The 17,237-nt window shown below is 37.9% G+C and overlaps 1 protein-coding gene across 1 annotated transcript in view; it reads left to right on the plus strand.

Moving 5' to 3' along the window:
- The first annotated feature begins 451 nt into the window (after positions 1-451).
- RGD3 (ROOT GROWTH DEFECTIVE 3) overlaps positions 452-17,237 on the plus strand; it is a 73,583-nt gene continuing 56,797 nt past the window's right edge. The window contains exons 1-5 of the mRNA XM_077380219.1: positions 452-577; positions 9,690-9,926; positions 10,351-10,445; positions 15,597-15,817; positions 15,930-15,987. Of these exons, the coding sequence (XP_077236334.1) occupies positions 9,878-9,926; positions 10,351-10,445; positions 15,597-15,817; positions 15,930-15,987 (423 nt within the window). The 5' untranslated portion in view covers positions 452-577; positions 9,690-9,877. The remainder of the gene's footprint in view (positions 578-9,689; positions 9,927-10,350; positions 10,446-15,596; positions 15,818-15,929; positions 15,988-17,237) is intronic.

The following is a 17,237-nucleotide window of genomic DNA, read 5'->3' on the forward strand; positions in this document are numbered from 1 at the left end:
GGATCAATTTTGTTTCACCCTGACCCGACTAATGGAGGGCTGAGATTAACAGTCCCTCTCCTATTTTCACCCCGCCTCTTCTTTTTAACTCTTACTTACACCCTCCAAAAGAAATAAATAAACAAACTTCCCACAAATGGAAATAACCATAACGGAAGAAGGCCGTAAAGGTTACCCGAAAGACATCTATTTTCAGGAAGTTAGTAGAGACGCCATGAACTGCAGAGGACTCTAATTCTCTCCTCACACGTGTCGATCGCACTACGAGTGATTAGAGAGATAAGGAAGGATTAGCCGAATTCTCTGTTCATTATTTTCTTAAATGCCCCGTGCATTGCACGGGTTTGATATATAAAGTAAACATTTTAAGGGTAGTTAAGTAATTTGCCCAAAAAAAAAAAAAAAAACCCTAAAATCTACGCCTTATTAAATCACCACGATTCGCCTTTACTTTCCCCATTTCTCTGTTATTATCTCTTTTGATGGCCCCATCCTCTTGGCTCCCATCGATTTCCTCATTCTGAATCGTCTCCGAAGAAGAAAAAGAGGAAAGACGAAGATAGAGAGAACAAAGAAGGTGCGTATTTCTATTTTTTTTTTAATATTTGCTTTGTTTTTATTTCGTTTTTGTGCGTAATTTTGGAGTGGGATCTGCAGTTAATGAAAATCATATATAAGCCATAGAATTGAACATATCATCAACCATCAGTTAATGAAAATCGGCAATTGTTTTGCCCAATTTGCAAGTCTTCTTCTTTTTTTTTTTTTTTTTCCAACACTCAAAAGCCCTAATTTGTTGTTATTCCGATAGTATAGATACAATAGATTCTACATGGGGCTCAACAAAAAATTACAGTTTAGAGTCAGTTGGTGAGATCTAAATCCGATCTGTTGTCAACATTAAGCAAACTATCGGAATATTTGAGAGAAATGATTTCTAAATCAATCTCTTGTATCATATTTGAGAGAAATGATTTCTGAAAGATAAAGAAATGTTACATAAATCGCAATGTAGCTGTAATAAAGACAGCATTGAAGAATTGAGTTCAACTATAGAATTAAATGAGTACTAGAACATGAGGCATCCGTGACCAATTCTAAAAGCAAGCTCTAATATGCATGTAAATATTAAAGCACTTTTTATATACGCTCACATATTTCTATGTCGACGAAAAGATCACATTGCACTCAAGAATTTGGTTAACTTTTCCCCTTCTTTCCATCTTCGATTGCTAAGATGCATTCTTTATAGTGCATGAGTGAAGTTGGACATTACATTTTTGTGTGTGTGTGTGTGTGAGAGAGAGAGAGAGAGAGAGAGAGAGAGAGAGAGAGAGAGAGTTGGTGAAGGGTTGGAGTTGCAATTGGAAAATAATGAGGGTACGAGAAGGATTGTAAATGGTGATGTGACCGATAATTCGCTCCAATACCACATTTGACGCAGGACGATCGGAGGAAGGAATCTAGGAAGCACGGGTACTCTCCCGGGGCTCCCGCACCCGCACCCGACACGTATGGGGTGTGGGTACGTCCGGGGTATGTACCCCATTTTTTTTAAAAAAAACCAGTTTTGGTGGTTGGGTGCGTGTCGGGTGCGCACCACGCGTACCCGACACGTCCTGCTTCTTCCTGCTGCTTCTCTTTCCTCTCCTGTACTTCTCTCTACTTTTCTGTACTCGGTTAAGTAAATGTCTTTACTATTTTATTGTCCATTTACTTAAGATTTACATGTAAATAACGAATACCCCCCTTTTGAATTTATTAAAAATAGTTTCAACGTCCAAATCTAAAAGGAAAAAAAGTCAACTCTCTAGTTCTAGTACAAAATTTAAAGAAAAAGGGTCGGGTCAAAATTTTAACTTTCTTAACTTCCAAACGGTGGGGTATTTTTCAAAATTTAAAAATTCATAAAATCTATTTTGTCAAAACATTATTAAATCCCAAAAGTCCGGTAAAAAAAATCTCATAATTTGGTCTCTAAAAATTATCCATCTTGTCAGGTACTGGTCAACACATTGGTCACAGACTTTTTTTTCTAATGAATGATGTATTGATGCCTCATGTTATGAAATATAGAACTTAATCACTTATGAAATGAAGAGAAATATTAGAATTTTTCATTTTGGTGATGTTATTGTTATTTGATTGCTCTACAATTATTTTTTTTAAATTTTTATAAATATATAATAAAATATTAAAATATATTATTATATTCGGCGTACCCGAACGTACCCGCACCCTGTTTTTTTTGGCAAATCACGTACCCACGTACCCGTGTCGTGTCGTACCCGCACTCGTGCTTCATAGGAAATGCCTATGTTGACTGTTGACCAGTGCCTGACAAGATGAAAAAAATTTTAGAGATCAAATTATGAAATTTTTTACAGGACTTTTGGGATTTAATAATGCTTGGACATGATAGAATTTATGAATTTTTAAAATTGGAAAAATACCCCACCGTTTGGAAGTTAAGATTTTTATCCGATCCGTTTTTTTCGAATTTTGTACTAGAGCTGGAGAGTTGACTTTTTATCCTTTTAGATTTGGGTCTTGAAATTATTTTTAATAGATCCCGGGGGGGGGGGGGGGGGGGTACTCCCTTATTTACACCCTCATTTACATGTAAATCTGAAGTAAATGGACTTAAATGACTTTACATGTAAATACGTAACGAAATAAAATTATGGCCGTTTCGTTCCTGTTTTCGACCGAAACGGAAATATTTCGGCCGTTTTGGCTGAAACGAAACGAAATCAACAGAACAGCTAAGGATACAGGTGATCGAGCTCTTATACCAAATTTGCATATGAGGAAGATTTTGGACATCAAAAAGGGCTTTTGGATAGGTTTAGAGGAGTGCAGACACTTGTATAAGAAAAGAAAGAGAACCAGGAAACCCAAACCCTAAACAAAAATCTAATACTTTTGGACTAAAATACCCTTTAATGTCCCACTTAAAATTCACGTAATGCATGTGTGGGGCCTATTTAAAACACTCATAACTCAAAGAACTAAGTCATTTTCATGGAAAGACTCTTACCCTTCTTTAACTTAAAAAGAATTACATAACACTGTAAAAACTAAATACAATTCTTTTAATATCAATAATGGGTTCATCTTTTTAACCTCTGGATTCTTCATAGCATCTTGGACGGCTCCCATCATACTCCCATCTTTAGAGAACTCGACCATGTAGAGTATAATTATAAGCTTCATTGGTTGGAGTTCGATCTTCGCGCGCGTTGAAAATGGTTTTCCTTTCCAACTGACTTATTATTTCCACCGTAGTATGTCAAATGGTTGTACCCTCTGATGAACACAATTTCAATAGTCCTTTAGCTTTACGATTATTGGTGAATCAAATGGTGTCATATCTGCTTTAGCATCACTATCCGCATTCTTTGTTATTAAGTCATTAACTGAAGCTATCGCAAACTCTGTCGGACTAGTTTTCTTTTCCAGGCCTATTTATAAAAGGTCAAGGTCATCCTTATCCATGTGTAAAGCGTATGAGCTATGTATCATCGGAACCAGTTTTGTATGATGATAGTGGATCATGTCTGTTGATTTAATTTCGTGCACCCCATCAATGCGCATTCGCCATATAATTTCTGGATATAGATAACTCAAAATGCAAAATGAAAAGCGGATCAACATGTCTACCATAGTATGTTTTTGCACGAAATCAGGAGTACCACCTCTCAAATTGAATTTTCTTTTATATTTGGTCACCTGTTTTGCTAGAATGATCCGTGTAGTTCTCATCCATGAAGATACACATAATTCAACAATTGCTACGTTCTTGAGAGATTATAACACTTACACATTTCACTAATTGCTATATCCTTGAGTGATTATATCATTTAGAGCTCAAGGTTAGAGCACTCGGAACATATGTTGCCCCCATGAAGGTATACAATAGGAGTACCAAATGGCATACTCTGCCTCACTTTGTTGACAATGTGGTGGTCACGATCAACTATATCATCCGTCTAATAGCCCTTAATATGGTTCGTGTGCAGCATTGAACCTCTTTTCTGGTTTAGTGCGGAGAAGATGATGCCAGCTTTCTTGCCCAATAGATGGAACGGCTGCCTGGCACGTAAAAGAGGTTTTTTTTCTTAGTGGCGGAGTCGGTTCATGTTAGCCATCCAAACCAATTGGATGGTTGAGATTGGTGCCTCCCTGCAATTTAAGTGATGTTAAACCCTATTGTAGCATTCTGGTTTGCATCAAAATAGCATAATAGTACTAGAATCCTTGAAAATTACAAGAGGCTATTCAAACAACATATTTAAGAAGAATACATGATTTAATAAGGCTTTTCTTTAATTCTTGATTTTAAAGAAATCCACCATTTTAAAACGATGCTATCCAAGCGACAATCGCCCATCACCTCCTGCAGAAGATCTCACCCGTATAAAGCCCCAGAGTTTTAGCCACCAGTAACAGTGCTATCACCCTAGGACACACCACATTGACCGGTAAAGCTCCATCATATCTCGAAGATCTCGCCAGCGATATACACGGCGCCATACCACAGTCACATTGCACCAGGAACAACGGAACCTCCTACAAAAGGGACCCTTTCCTCCATTCAAGGGCATGGTATACCCGCGGGATCAATCCACGGTATTCGAGGCAAATGCACCGCCTTTCCTGAGCCAGGCTCTCATTCTGTTGATCTCAGCACTGACTTAGCGTCGGAGGGTTCCCTGGAGTTCTGATTCCGGGTGGTCCCTAACCTGTTGTCTTGTCTATGGGTGCAGATAGCAGGTTGAGCTGACAACAAAGTAAAAAAGAAAGCTTTTGCAACATAAAACAGAAAACACTGTATATGAGGTTCAATCCCAGCTTACCAACCAATAAAAAACAGAAAACAGAAAACACTATATATGAAAGCTTCCAAGTCCCTGTAACAAACATGAGATAATTCACATGCACGAAAATTTGAAACTTAGTGGACTCAAAGAAGGATAGCAATTCTCTATGACCAGTGAGATTAACGCAAATTGAGAAATTTTTAAGAAATGAGAAGACACTATTTTTTTAAAAGGAGAAAAATGAACTGTGTTTATGGCAATGTTATTCGAAACACAACTCAACTCAACTAAGTCTTTGTCCCGAACTAGTTGGGTTCGGCTAATGAATCATTTAAAAAAATTTCATGAAGAAAGTGAAAGAATCTAACCAGCTCAAATTGACTAAGTTTAATCCTGACACTAGTTGGGTTCGTCTACATTGATCATTTTCTTCCATTCTATCCTATCCAAGGTCATGTTCTCCGTTATAGTCCTAGCCATCAAGTCTTTCCTCACTGTTTCTACCCAAGTTGTTTTCGGTCTGCCCCTTCCTCTTTTTACTCCATCAACTTGGCACGAGTCACTTCTTTTCACTGGAGCATCCAAAGGCCTACTTTGGATATGCCCAAACCATCAAATGAAACGTGTTTAAGGCAAAATTATTGAAACCTCAATTACCATTGAAGATCACTGTTCACAAATGGACCACCTTAATGACCACAAACATTAAAAATGAACAGAAGACAAGTAAACATTCTAAAACCACAGGAGAGAGCATTTGCTTATAATGAGCAAAATTAGAAAGGAAAACAGAAAGCAGACTTGACATTGCAATGGCCATCTTAAACCCTGGTTCACACAAACCATGACAATTTCTCAACATCTGAGGTGGAAAAAGGCCCAACAACTGTGGTTTCCAATGGTGTGTCCGTAAATATTCAAAAACCACAGGAGAGACCATTTGCTTACAATGAGGAAAAAATGTAGAAAGGAAAACACAAAAAACAGACTTGCATTGCAACCACCATCTTAGACCCTGAGCCACACAAACCATAGCAATTTCTCAACTTATGAGATGGAGGGAGGGGCAACAACTGTGGTTGCCAATGTTGTTTCCGTAAATATTCAGAAAACCACAGGAGAGAGGATTTGCTTACAATGAGAAAAAAAGTAGAAAGGAAAACACAAAAAACAGACTTGCATTGCAACCACCATCTTAGACCCTGGGTCACACAAACCATAGCAATTTATCAACTTCTGAGGTGGAGGGAGGGGCAACAACTGTGGTTTCCAATGGTGTTCCCGTAAATATTAAAAAAACCACAAGAGAGAGCATTTGCTTACAATGAGGAAAAAGTAGAAAGGAACACACAAAAACTTGCATTGCAAGTTTGCAACCACCATCTTAGACCCTGGTCCACACAAGCCATGGCAATTTATAAACTTTTGAGGTGGAGGAAGGGGCAACAGTGGTTTCCAATGGTGTGCGCTGATGAGGCCGTCTTCATACAATACATAGGGTAAAGTATGTAAAGACAGCTCTAGCTCGAGGTTTCAGTTTACTGGTTGAATACAAGACGCTCGCACACAAGTATTGTCCAGTTAGAATAGTCTTAGGGATGGTGGGCAGCCTGTAATTTGACTTATGGGAGGAGTGAGAGACGGGGAAAACGAGACCGATGAGCACACCTTCGTAATTACGAACAGTGTTTAAAAACTCGTTGACACGACAAGGAACTCACCCAAGTCGACAAGGATTTTCTTGGCCGCGTTCCGCGTTGCACCACATCCGCATTCCACGTTTTGCCCTACAGAGTCAACAAAAACTCCTTTGACTCTCCCGAGTTATGACCTCGTCAACCGCATTCTTGGCCACTTCCGCGCCGAGCCGACAAGGATTTTTCTTGGCCGCGTCCCGCATCACATCCGTGTTTTTAAACACTAATTACCACCTTACACTTCTTCCATTGGGATTGCCATTGCAGTGTGTGCCCAAACCCTTCCACCAATCCCCTACATAGGTAGCTGCACTCTTCCTCATCATCAAACCTCAATCCTAGATGTTTTCTTCCAATAGAAATAGAAGAATCCTCTTTTCATGGTATAAAATTTCGGTTTTGGTATTGGTTTTGATCTCAGCCAAAATCAAAATTTTGATTGAAATACCGAAATTTCGGCCTAAATTCAGTAAAAAACAAAATTTCGTAAAAAAACGAATTTTTAGCCGAAATTTCAGCTAAAATTTGATAATTCGGAAAAAAATAAATTTAAAGATCACATTTGGCAGAAATTTCCAAAATTTCAGAATTTCGGCCGAAATCTGAAACCGACACTGATTCAAGGTACTATCGGTGTCGATCCCGGACGAAATCCGAAATTTCAAACCATGCCTCTTTTAGCAATCTCATGATCAAGGTCAAAGCCTAGAACCCTGCCTGCGATTGACAAATGCCACAATTGACAACAAACATGAAAAAGAGATGTGTTTTGTGAAGGAAAAAAGCAAAGGGCTTCTATCATACCTTATTGCCTCCTAGGGCCTCTATTCAACCTTTTTACCTCTCACTTGTTTATATTTGGTGAGAGTTGAAATCCTCTTTTAAGAAGGTCAAGATCAAGGTCAAAGCCTAGAACCCTACCTGCTTTTGACAAATGCTAGTATAGACAATCAACATGTAAGATATATATATATATATATATATATATATATATATATATATATATATATATATAGAGAGAGAGAGAGAGAGAGAGAGAGAGAGAGAGAGAGAGAGAGAGAGAGAGAGAGAGAGGAAAATGATTGTAAGCTCGAGCGTACCAACCTTATGGTACGCTCGAGTGCCCAATCACATGGGTCCCACCTTTTTTGTGGTGATCCAAAGCATTCATTTGCAAGGCCCAATCATAGATAGGGTGTGTACCAAAAATCAGCTCCATTGAATCATCCTAACCCCTCCAAAGTGGAGGGCAAAAATGGGCAGATTTGGACAAACAGTGTCTGTCCATTTTGACCTCCACAAACGGATGGGTTAGGATGATCCTATGGAGCTGATTTTTGGTACACACCCCATCTATACAAGGGCCTTTCAAATGAATGCTTTGGATCATCCTAAAAATGTGGTCCCACATGTGATTGGGCACTGGAGCGTACCATAAGGTTGGTACACTCGAGCGTACAATCCTTTTCCTCATATATATATATATATATATATATAGTGAAGAAGAGCAAGGGCTTCTATTCTTCCTTTTACATCTCACTTGTTTACATTTGACGAGAGTTAGTTAGTTATTCATCTAATGAGAGGGGTATGTGTTGGTCCAGGTAGTTGAGGAGAACCTATATAAGGTGGCCTAAGTCACTTAGTTGAGCAAGGTTTGGCAAACCCCTAAAATCTTACTTTCCCTCATGTTAGCTCTACCTTGGAGATGGGAGGAAGACTTTTCATTTTTTTTACTCTAAGTTCACTGTTCTTTGTAATTTGTTTCTTTTTTTTTATCATGTAATAAAGAGAAGTCATAAGGCTCCTTACTTAACCAAGTGTGTGATGGTTTCATTGTGTCATGATCTTATGGTGTAAATCATGAACAATTTTTGATGTATTCCGGGGTTGAAATGAAGAAGATGTCATGTTTGTAGAAATGGAGGACCTTGATTCATGTTCTCTCATTCTTTGTTCGAGAAACATCTAGGGTTCAAATAGAATTTGTTTTCAAAGTTTGATTATTGATGAGAAAAATTCGTTCAAACTCAAGGAAACCCATAGTTCTCAAAAAAGATGTTAAATCTCTCCTTTGTTTCTTTTCTAGTAAATGTTCTAATATGGTGGTCGACCTTTTTGGACCCATTGGGTACTGTGTCAACATCGAACTTGCTGTTGGGCTCATGGGCTCGTGGGCATATCATTAAAAAGAAATGAAATAGAAATAGTGTTAAAAGGCTTCTTACACTACACATTGTGAGGAACAGCAAACATCGATACTAGGTGAAACAATGGAGTGGACTTGCGGCATGGTGCAAAGCCCAACATTACCTAAATCAGCAAAAACATTTGTCCTTAAAGCGAAGAATGCATCAGTTTCCTATGTGTGCACTAGAGCGTTTTCTCTATATCGTACAAGGAAATGCTTGGATTGGATTTAATTCTAGTGTTCACATAATCTCATTGTAGGTATCTTTACATGAAGCTCATTAAATAGAACATTGTCAGATGAAGCCTGAATGGACAATCAAGATTTAAGAGGTGGTTATTAAGTATTTTCATGTTGTCTTTCAGACACACACTTTGCCAGACACACACTTTGCCACTTGGCACCTGTGTAACGTGTGTAGGTGTCACTGTCTTTTAGTACCTTTCGGTTCTTGTCCCAAAATGTATGGTGTTAAAACAAAGTTGCAATACATTGTTTTAACCCCATACAACAATATGTAATTTTCTAGTCGTGTTGTGAGGAATATAAAAGACAGGTTGCTTAGTGCATTTTGGAATATTTATTGGTGTTGGAATTGAATGTTTTCTAAACTCTTACCTGATTTATTACTGATGAAAATTCATGGTTGCTGAAAATATGTGTACCATATTTAATGGGCATGAATGTATTGCTTGTACTCATGTACTCTCGCCTTGCACTCAGTTTTCCCATCTTATTTATTTTACTCTTTTTTTATATTTAAAGATTACTCTTTTTTGTTCGGAATTCTTAAATGGATTTGGTTTGCATTTTGAATGCAACAGGGTATAGCTGAAATTAATTTTGTCGCACACTGTTCTGAATAAGGAACTTTAATAACGTTCTGCATAAGAAACATTAGTAACAGATTAATAATAAGGCTTAATGGAGCACATAAGTTACTCATAGTGTTTGTTGGTTGTGTTTTCCTTTGTGCAGACAGCTGTTTCCTGATGGATACTATTTTTGATTTGCAGTGGGCAAGTCTGATAAGCGACTTTGATATGGTTAAGAGTTATATGGTATTATGAACGTTAATTTCTTTAGGTTTTGTGGAATAAGGAAAGAGTACTTTTTATGACTTTGCAACTGGCTCGAATGAGAGAGGTTGCACCTTTACAGTCATTATGGCTCAACAGTCGTCTCGTCTTCAACGTCTGCTCATTCTGTTGGACAGTATCCATCAATGCAGCATATTCCAATTTCTTTTGATTTGAAAACAAAATTGAATTTCTTGATAAAATTTTTCCACAATTTCTTGGTGAATTGAATGTATTGTTGGACATACTTATATTTTACTTATTATCAATATTATCTTGATATCATTTCGATATTTGTCATTTTACATGTAAATAAATAGAAACTTTTATTATTTACATATATTTTAATTTGAATAATATAATTATTTTATTTTCTTGGGTAATTTACTGATGCAATGCTGATAAAAACTTCCATTGGTGAAATTTCCCAATTAATACCTGGTCTGAGAACTATGTTTGTCACTATGAGTTGGCATGTGTATATCATTGTGAAGCACACTTTTAGCGGAATATTTCTTGTAAATTATTTTGTTTTGGCTGTTTCTTTGACCCAAACTAAGCTGGTTCATCTCAAGCAACGCGATTCGCAGCTGCGCAACAAATCGGGGATATTGCCAAGTCACACCCTAAAGATTTAAATTCTCTCCTGAAAAAGGTACTCTGTTACTTGCAAAGGCCATTCTTCTTCGCTTATCTATATGTCTTTGCGTCTTTTTTTCCCTGTTTCCTTCGAACTTTACTTGAAACTATGGTTACTTAAGTTCATTATTCACCCATTTATTAATTTCTGTTAATTTTTTGAATGGTATTTCTGTTAATTATTGAGGGCTGTTCTTTTTTGTGTCATTACAGTAGTCAGAGTTCAGATGCATGCATGTACTGACTGACTACTGCTGATGTATAAGATGCGATTGATGGTTTTTTATTTATTTTATTTAAATGGCCGGCGTGGGGGTGGGGGTGTGGGGGGGGGGGGGGGGGGGGGTGGGGTTGATAGTTGTTGTTATAGTAAACAGGTTGTGATACATACCATTATTATCTAGCAATTTCCCAACCTCAAAATTAAGATGGTGGTTTAGTTCCATAGTAGAATTTACAGGCTTTGTTCCTAACCTTTTGAGGCTGTTCGGCATGAAGACAGCTTTACCCTGGCTACACTGTTCAGATCTGAAACCATGTGTCCGCTGCAGATTGCCTTTGGCAAGCAGAGAGGTGGAGTAGTTGATCGCCAGTCGCCACTATCCATCCACCGCCAAAATGATGACAATGAGATCGCTGCCTTGTGGATGATGTAAGCGAAGCAGAGAGAGGGCTGTTGGTTTTGGTGGTGAAAGAGTGGGGGGGTCGTGGTGATTGAGGATAGTGAAAATCTCAGGGCTGTCAGGGTTTTCGGCGACGAATTTGTTCTGGTAATATTTTCTGTTAATATTTTATCACGGGCGAAGGTTGACATGAACAGGAGGCTTAGGGATGGAGTTGTGTGTGCTGCGCTGCTTTTTATGGGTTTATCTCAGAGCTGAGTGAACCGGGGGCTGGGAGTTGGAGTGGGTCGAGGATAGTGAAATCTCAGGTCTGTCCATGGTTTTAGTGACATTTTATCCAGGACAATGGTGACACGGGGCATCCAACTAAAACGATTCCTCTCTAGGTTTTGTGTGTGTGCGTGTGTGGCCTTAGAAAGTTTATGGAATGGTTAGAGAGAGGGTTAGTCTTACCATTCAAAAAAGGAAAAAAAGAAAAAGAAAAAAAAAGAGAGGGTTAGTCTTATAGATCTATTCTTGACAGATCTATACTGACGGTAGAACTGTGTTTACTTCTGGTATAAAAGGTATATAAATTTCACATAGGCTAGGGAACTCGGGACAAATTTAAGGGTATGTTATATAGGGTTATAAGCACGAAATCTGACTGTTATAGGTTTTGCAATGACTGATGTGGTTTAGAATGGAATAAACACCATATACAGTAAAAGGGGATAAGGTTTAAATGGATTTTAGAGTGATAGATGGGTTGCCGATTGGGTATATGGGTATAGACTAGTACTGGCCAGGGGTTACTGGTTGAATGTTGAACAGTCTAATGGAGTGGACTGTGGATATACTGTACGGTGACATGTTTTCTGCAGGCTTCATACTAGGTGCTGGGAACAAGTAGGCTTACAAACAAAGAGATTTGGGTGCAATTTGAGGTCTGTAATTAAACAGGATGAAGGTTCTAGAAAGGGTCTTGAATTCGTATGACTCAAGGTAGGTAAAGATAGGGGTTTGGATAGTGGGTTACTTGTTTTAACCGTCAAGAAAATATGAAGAATTTGCGGTCTGATCCTGGATCCAAGTGATCACAGGTCAGATATAAAGTTTTGGGCTGTGTGGCAGGCTATGGGGTGGTCTGATGTTGGCGTAAGGTAAGGTAATGAAAAGAAAATGGGGAAGAAATGTAAAGTTCTGAAGAAGTGGTCGGCAGTTCAGTTCTGGGTTGCAGGTGGTGAGTAGGAAGGTTTAGGTGGCCTGCTAGGTGATGTAGAAACATGGTTTTAAATCTTCACCGAAGCCGAAATGTTTCCGTTTCCATCCCCACCAAACGATATCTCAATGGATTTGTTCCACTTCATTATTTTGGTTGAAATTTCGATCGAAATTCGACTTTACGGATTACCGAAATTTAACCGAAATGGTTGAAACGACAAAAAATGAAAAGATGTTCCAATTTACAATGTATAAGACTGTTTTATCCAAAAAATAAAAATAAAAAATCCTGCCCTAATCTGTTGTAAATCGAAAAAGCTTTGTAAATCAAAGAAACACATTTTTCCTATTTTTCGATGGATTTTTTTTCTGGAAGACTCTGTTTTGGAAAACCCTAAAAAGGTTGAAATTTTTTCTTGAAAACCCTGTTTTGGAAAACCTTAAAAACTTTTGAATTTTTTTTTTTACATAGGAAGTGTTTCTTTGAGTTTTCAACCTTTGATTTGTTGCATTTATAGGTAAATTGTCACTTGGCTGTAAATGGTGCAAATAGTGGTGCCAATACCAATTGTAAAGGTAGAAAAATATTTAAGATTTTTTAAAGTAATTTTACTTTGCATTTCATCAGCATCATTGGACTGCCCAGGTTTTAGGTCGAAACCAAAATTTTTCGGTTTCGGCCGAAATCATGTGACATTTCGATTGAAATTTAGGTGGAAATCTTGGATTTCGGTGGAAATCTTGGATTTCGGTGGAAATTTTGCCGAAAATTCAGATTCATGTACTTTCGGTGTTGGTTTTGGCCGGAATCCAAAATTCTGGGTGAAATTTTGGGCCGGAATTTTGGATATCGGCCGAAATTTCATACAATGTGGACTCACAACAAAGTAATCTTATCTTATGAATTTGTCAAATCAGCATGGGACAATAACACCTCATAACCGTATGTGGTACTGGATAAAGTTGGGGTCCTTGGAGGGATGATTGGTCATTGTACTTCTTTATTGACTTTACTATTCCTGACATGTGCGGCAACGGATATCACTTGGCTTTCTATGTGATTAAGCCATTATGGGTGGCTTTTATTGCTTATGTGATGGTTTTGAAGTATGTATTTGTGCATTTACCAAAGTTTCATCTTAAAATTTTATCATTTAGATATGTTTCCATACGTTTCCGTGATTTTACAAGATTTCCACCGAAATTTCGGATCAAAACCAAAATGTTTCTGTTTCTGTTTCTGTGCCGAAATCGATACTGAAACCAAAGCTGAAATTAGAAGCCTTGTGTAGAAAAGTTTTTGGGCAGTCGTAAATGAAGGTTGTGGAATTTAGCAGTTTGGTGAAAGGTTTGGGTAGGGGCTCTTGTTTGATGGATGGATGAAGGATGGAAGGGTGCATGTGGAAGGTTAGTGGTGGTTGATGGGTTCAAGGTCGCATGCAAAGGCTTGAAAAATGTAAACAGAAGGGAGGAGCATGAGAGAAATGAAATTAGAGAAAGCGAGTAAAGAGAAGCAACAAGGAAATAACATAGCATCACACCAATGATCTCCCAGGCATCAAACAATTGGGTCTAAGGCATCACACCTTGGGGTAAGATTTCTTCACATCCATCTCATGAAGCAAGGGTTTCAATTCATTAATCCTCAATGTTTCTCAGAGGCCATATAAAATTTTAACTCCTACAAAATTCACGATTAGGGCTCCTTAAACTCACCCAAATCGTGTTGTAGACACCAATTACAGTCCCTAGTAGGACTGCTATCAGCTTAAAACTCTTCTACATGGACCGTCCTAATTCAAATAGATTTCTTAACATTCTATGGACTCCTATTTTCTTCCAATAGAAAACTGACAAATGTACATTGATTTATTCAAGTTTCCAAAAATAAACTCCTAGTCTAATATTACATGGACTCTGAAATATCCTACTACAGGCAAACTACTAATCATTATTGAAATAAAATTGTAAACTCAAACACCTGACAACACTAGGGCTCTCTAACTACTGACCAATAGAATTCCTTCTTGATAGAGAGTGGGCCTCTTTGTGATTTAATTGACATGATGTCATCTTATGTCATAACTCATAAGTGTCTATTGGACCCCAATTGAATGTGATACTGGCACCCTCTTTGATAATATCTTCATTATTGATAGTGTCACCCTAACGCGATGTTGGTGTACCCTTTGATATAATCTCCAGAAATGATTAGGACACCCTATCACGATATTGGGTTTATCTCAGGCTGAGTGATATGGACACCCAAAAAATTTAGGGATCCAGGGATGGTCCCCATCAAAATATTGACAAGAACATGCAATATAGGGATGAAGATGTGTGTTCTGATGCTTGTCATGGGTCTATCTCAAAGCTGAGTGACGGGATCTTTTTGCTGGTACCTAGTTCTTGTTTTACTATTATTTTATCCAGGGTAAAGTTATCTCCGTGCCAAGCAGCCCCTTTAATATCAAATTCGTCCCACTATAATTCTTTTGAAATCCAAAGTTTCCCTTCTTAGACATTGCAAGTTCAATACCCAAATATAGGTCCAGGGCCCAAGTCTTATCATGTCGAATATTTGCTCCTGTTGATGTATTTGTTACAGTTACTATACGAATTCTATGAGATGGGAAAAGTCACGGTTATCTCTCCATCATGTTTCATCCGGTTCAGAACTTAAATTTTTATAAAAGCAATCTCTACTTGCGACCAATATTTTTTGTGGACAAATTATTCCTTCATTTTGTCACCAGTGACACTTGTGGTAGTTTTTTTTTGTGTGGTAGGTAATCTCGGATTGAACCTCCTACCTCTAGATTGAAGAACAAAGCCTTGACCATTGAGCTAGACTGCTAGAGGCTCAATCTGTAGTTTGTGGTAGTTTCTTAGACGATGGAGTATATTTGTACTCTGAGGGTGTTTTTCTTGCCTTCCATTGTAAATTTACTTTGGTATAATCTTCAATTCATTAAGGCTGTTAGATGATCTTATAAAAAATAAAAGTTCATAGGTGGGAGGAATAAGGGCATATTTATCAACTGCTGCATAAGGGCTATTTAAGTAGGAGACATCTCACATTTAGGATGGATAATGTGAACTTTGAGTAAGACCCTGACAAGTTATCTGCGAAATTCTGATCCCTCTAATTTTTACTAGTTTGTGATATTTTCTTGTTGGTTTTCCATTCCCTTGGTTGGCAAATAATGAACGAGGCTAATGGGCTTGGTGTGCTGTCATAAATAATTGCTTCCCTTTCCATTAAACTTTCTATTTCTTGTAACTTTTTTTTTCACGCACTTCTCTGCCGTGACCCGTATTTTCTCTCTCTTGAATTACAGGTTTCCCAATACCTATGTAGTAAGAATTGGGATACAAGGGTTGCTGCTGCTCATGCAGTGGGGGCGATTGCCGAGAATGTTAAGCAAACTTCAGTGAAAGAACTGTGTGAATCTATTGAAGCGGAGATGTTGGATTCTGGAATTTCTGATGTTGTTAATGACATGGTGATGGCATGGTCAAATTTTGACCCTAAAACTATAGCAGGCCTCTCTTTTAAAAGGTTAACACCCCCTTCTATCTCTACAAATTTACAGACACCCACAGATATATACTCATGCCACTTATGGATGCTCAGAAGCTGTTGAGAGCTAACCATGCGACTTTGTTTACAGCTTTGACATTAGTAGGGTGTTGGAATTTGGTGCTCCACTATTGGCATCTGTAGGACAGGTAACGGCATGCTACTTGTCTATCTTCATTTACTTCTTGTTTTCGAAATTCTCTATCCAGTACCTTGCGTTCTTATGGTGTTGCCATTGCACAGTGGAATTAAGTTAGCATATTTTTCTTTTGAATGAGAGCATGTGTTGAGCTTTTGTACGTGTTAAAGTTTAGTTCTATTGCTTTATTCTTATTGCTTTTGATACACGGGGGGTTAATAATTTTCTGTTATTTCACAGGTTCACTTATGAGTGACACATGTAATACTCTCATTGTTCTTCTGAAAAGATATAAGAGAGAAGTCATGAGGCACTATTCACTGCTTCTCTTCTTCTACTTCCTCCCCTTCATTTTCTCTTTTTTCTTCTCTCCTCTTTTTTTTTTTTTTTTCACAACTTATATTCTCTATCTCTTCCTTATATTGTAACATGGTATCAGAGTGTTTACCCCCCTCACCTATCCTTTAATTTTCTAGCATCCTCTCTCTTTCTCTTTATCTCTGTCTCTGTCTCCCTTCCTTCCTCTCTCTCTCTCTCTCTCTCTCTATATATATATATATATATATATATATATATATATATATGGAAACCCTAAATCAGTTATGTGTTGATCAAACCACAAGATCTACATATTTCTCTTGTGTACAGAAACCCATATGGCTGTCCGTGTTTGTGTGCCTGTGTCCAGATGACCTAATTTCTTTTTTTGCTAGGTCAAAACAAGGAGGAATAGTGATAGGGTGCTATCCCATTGCCCATTGGTGATGCTGTGATCGAACTACTGTGGAGGCTTGTCCAATTGTCTTGTGTGAAGACTCCTGTTGTCAATTAGATTCCATATTATGTATTTGTCTCCCTTTATGCATAATTTGGAGTTAACACATTGTTTTTTTCTTGCTCGTGTGGCTAATACTCCATTGGCATCGTTGAAGGCCCCTCCTTCCTATTTGTTTGTATGGCATTGTCCTCGGACATCATAGACATCATACTTCTTAAATTGCTTGATTTGGAGTGCAATATTTTGGTTGTCACATAACAAGTTATAGTAAAGCTAGCATACCCAATCTTATCAAGATGCTGTGCTTGTAACTTACCTCGGTAAAGTTGAATGGGACCGGTTACCTTCTTTAAGCTTAATCTTTAAAGGTCGCCTTGTGTGCCAGAGGGAAACTAAATTTGTTTTGTTGAAGTTGAAATTAATCAAACAATAGGTATGAAGAGTGGCCGTGGAAGGACTATTTGGTTATGATTTGGTTACAG

Source organism: Tasmannia lanceolata, unplaced genomic scaffold (assembly GCF_043159265.1).
Source record: "Tasmannia lanceolata isolate RefF3 unplaced genomic scaffold, GAP_Taslan_0.1 ptg000005l, whole genome shotgun sequence".
NCBI classification, from domain to species: domain Eukaryota; kingdom Viridiplantae; phylum Streptophyta; class Magnoliopsida; order Canellales; family Winteraceae; genus Tasmannia; species Tasmannia lanceolata.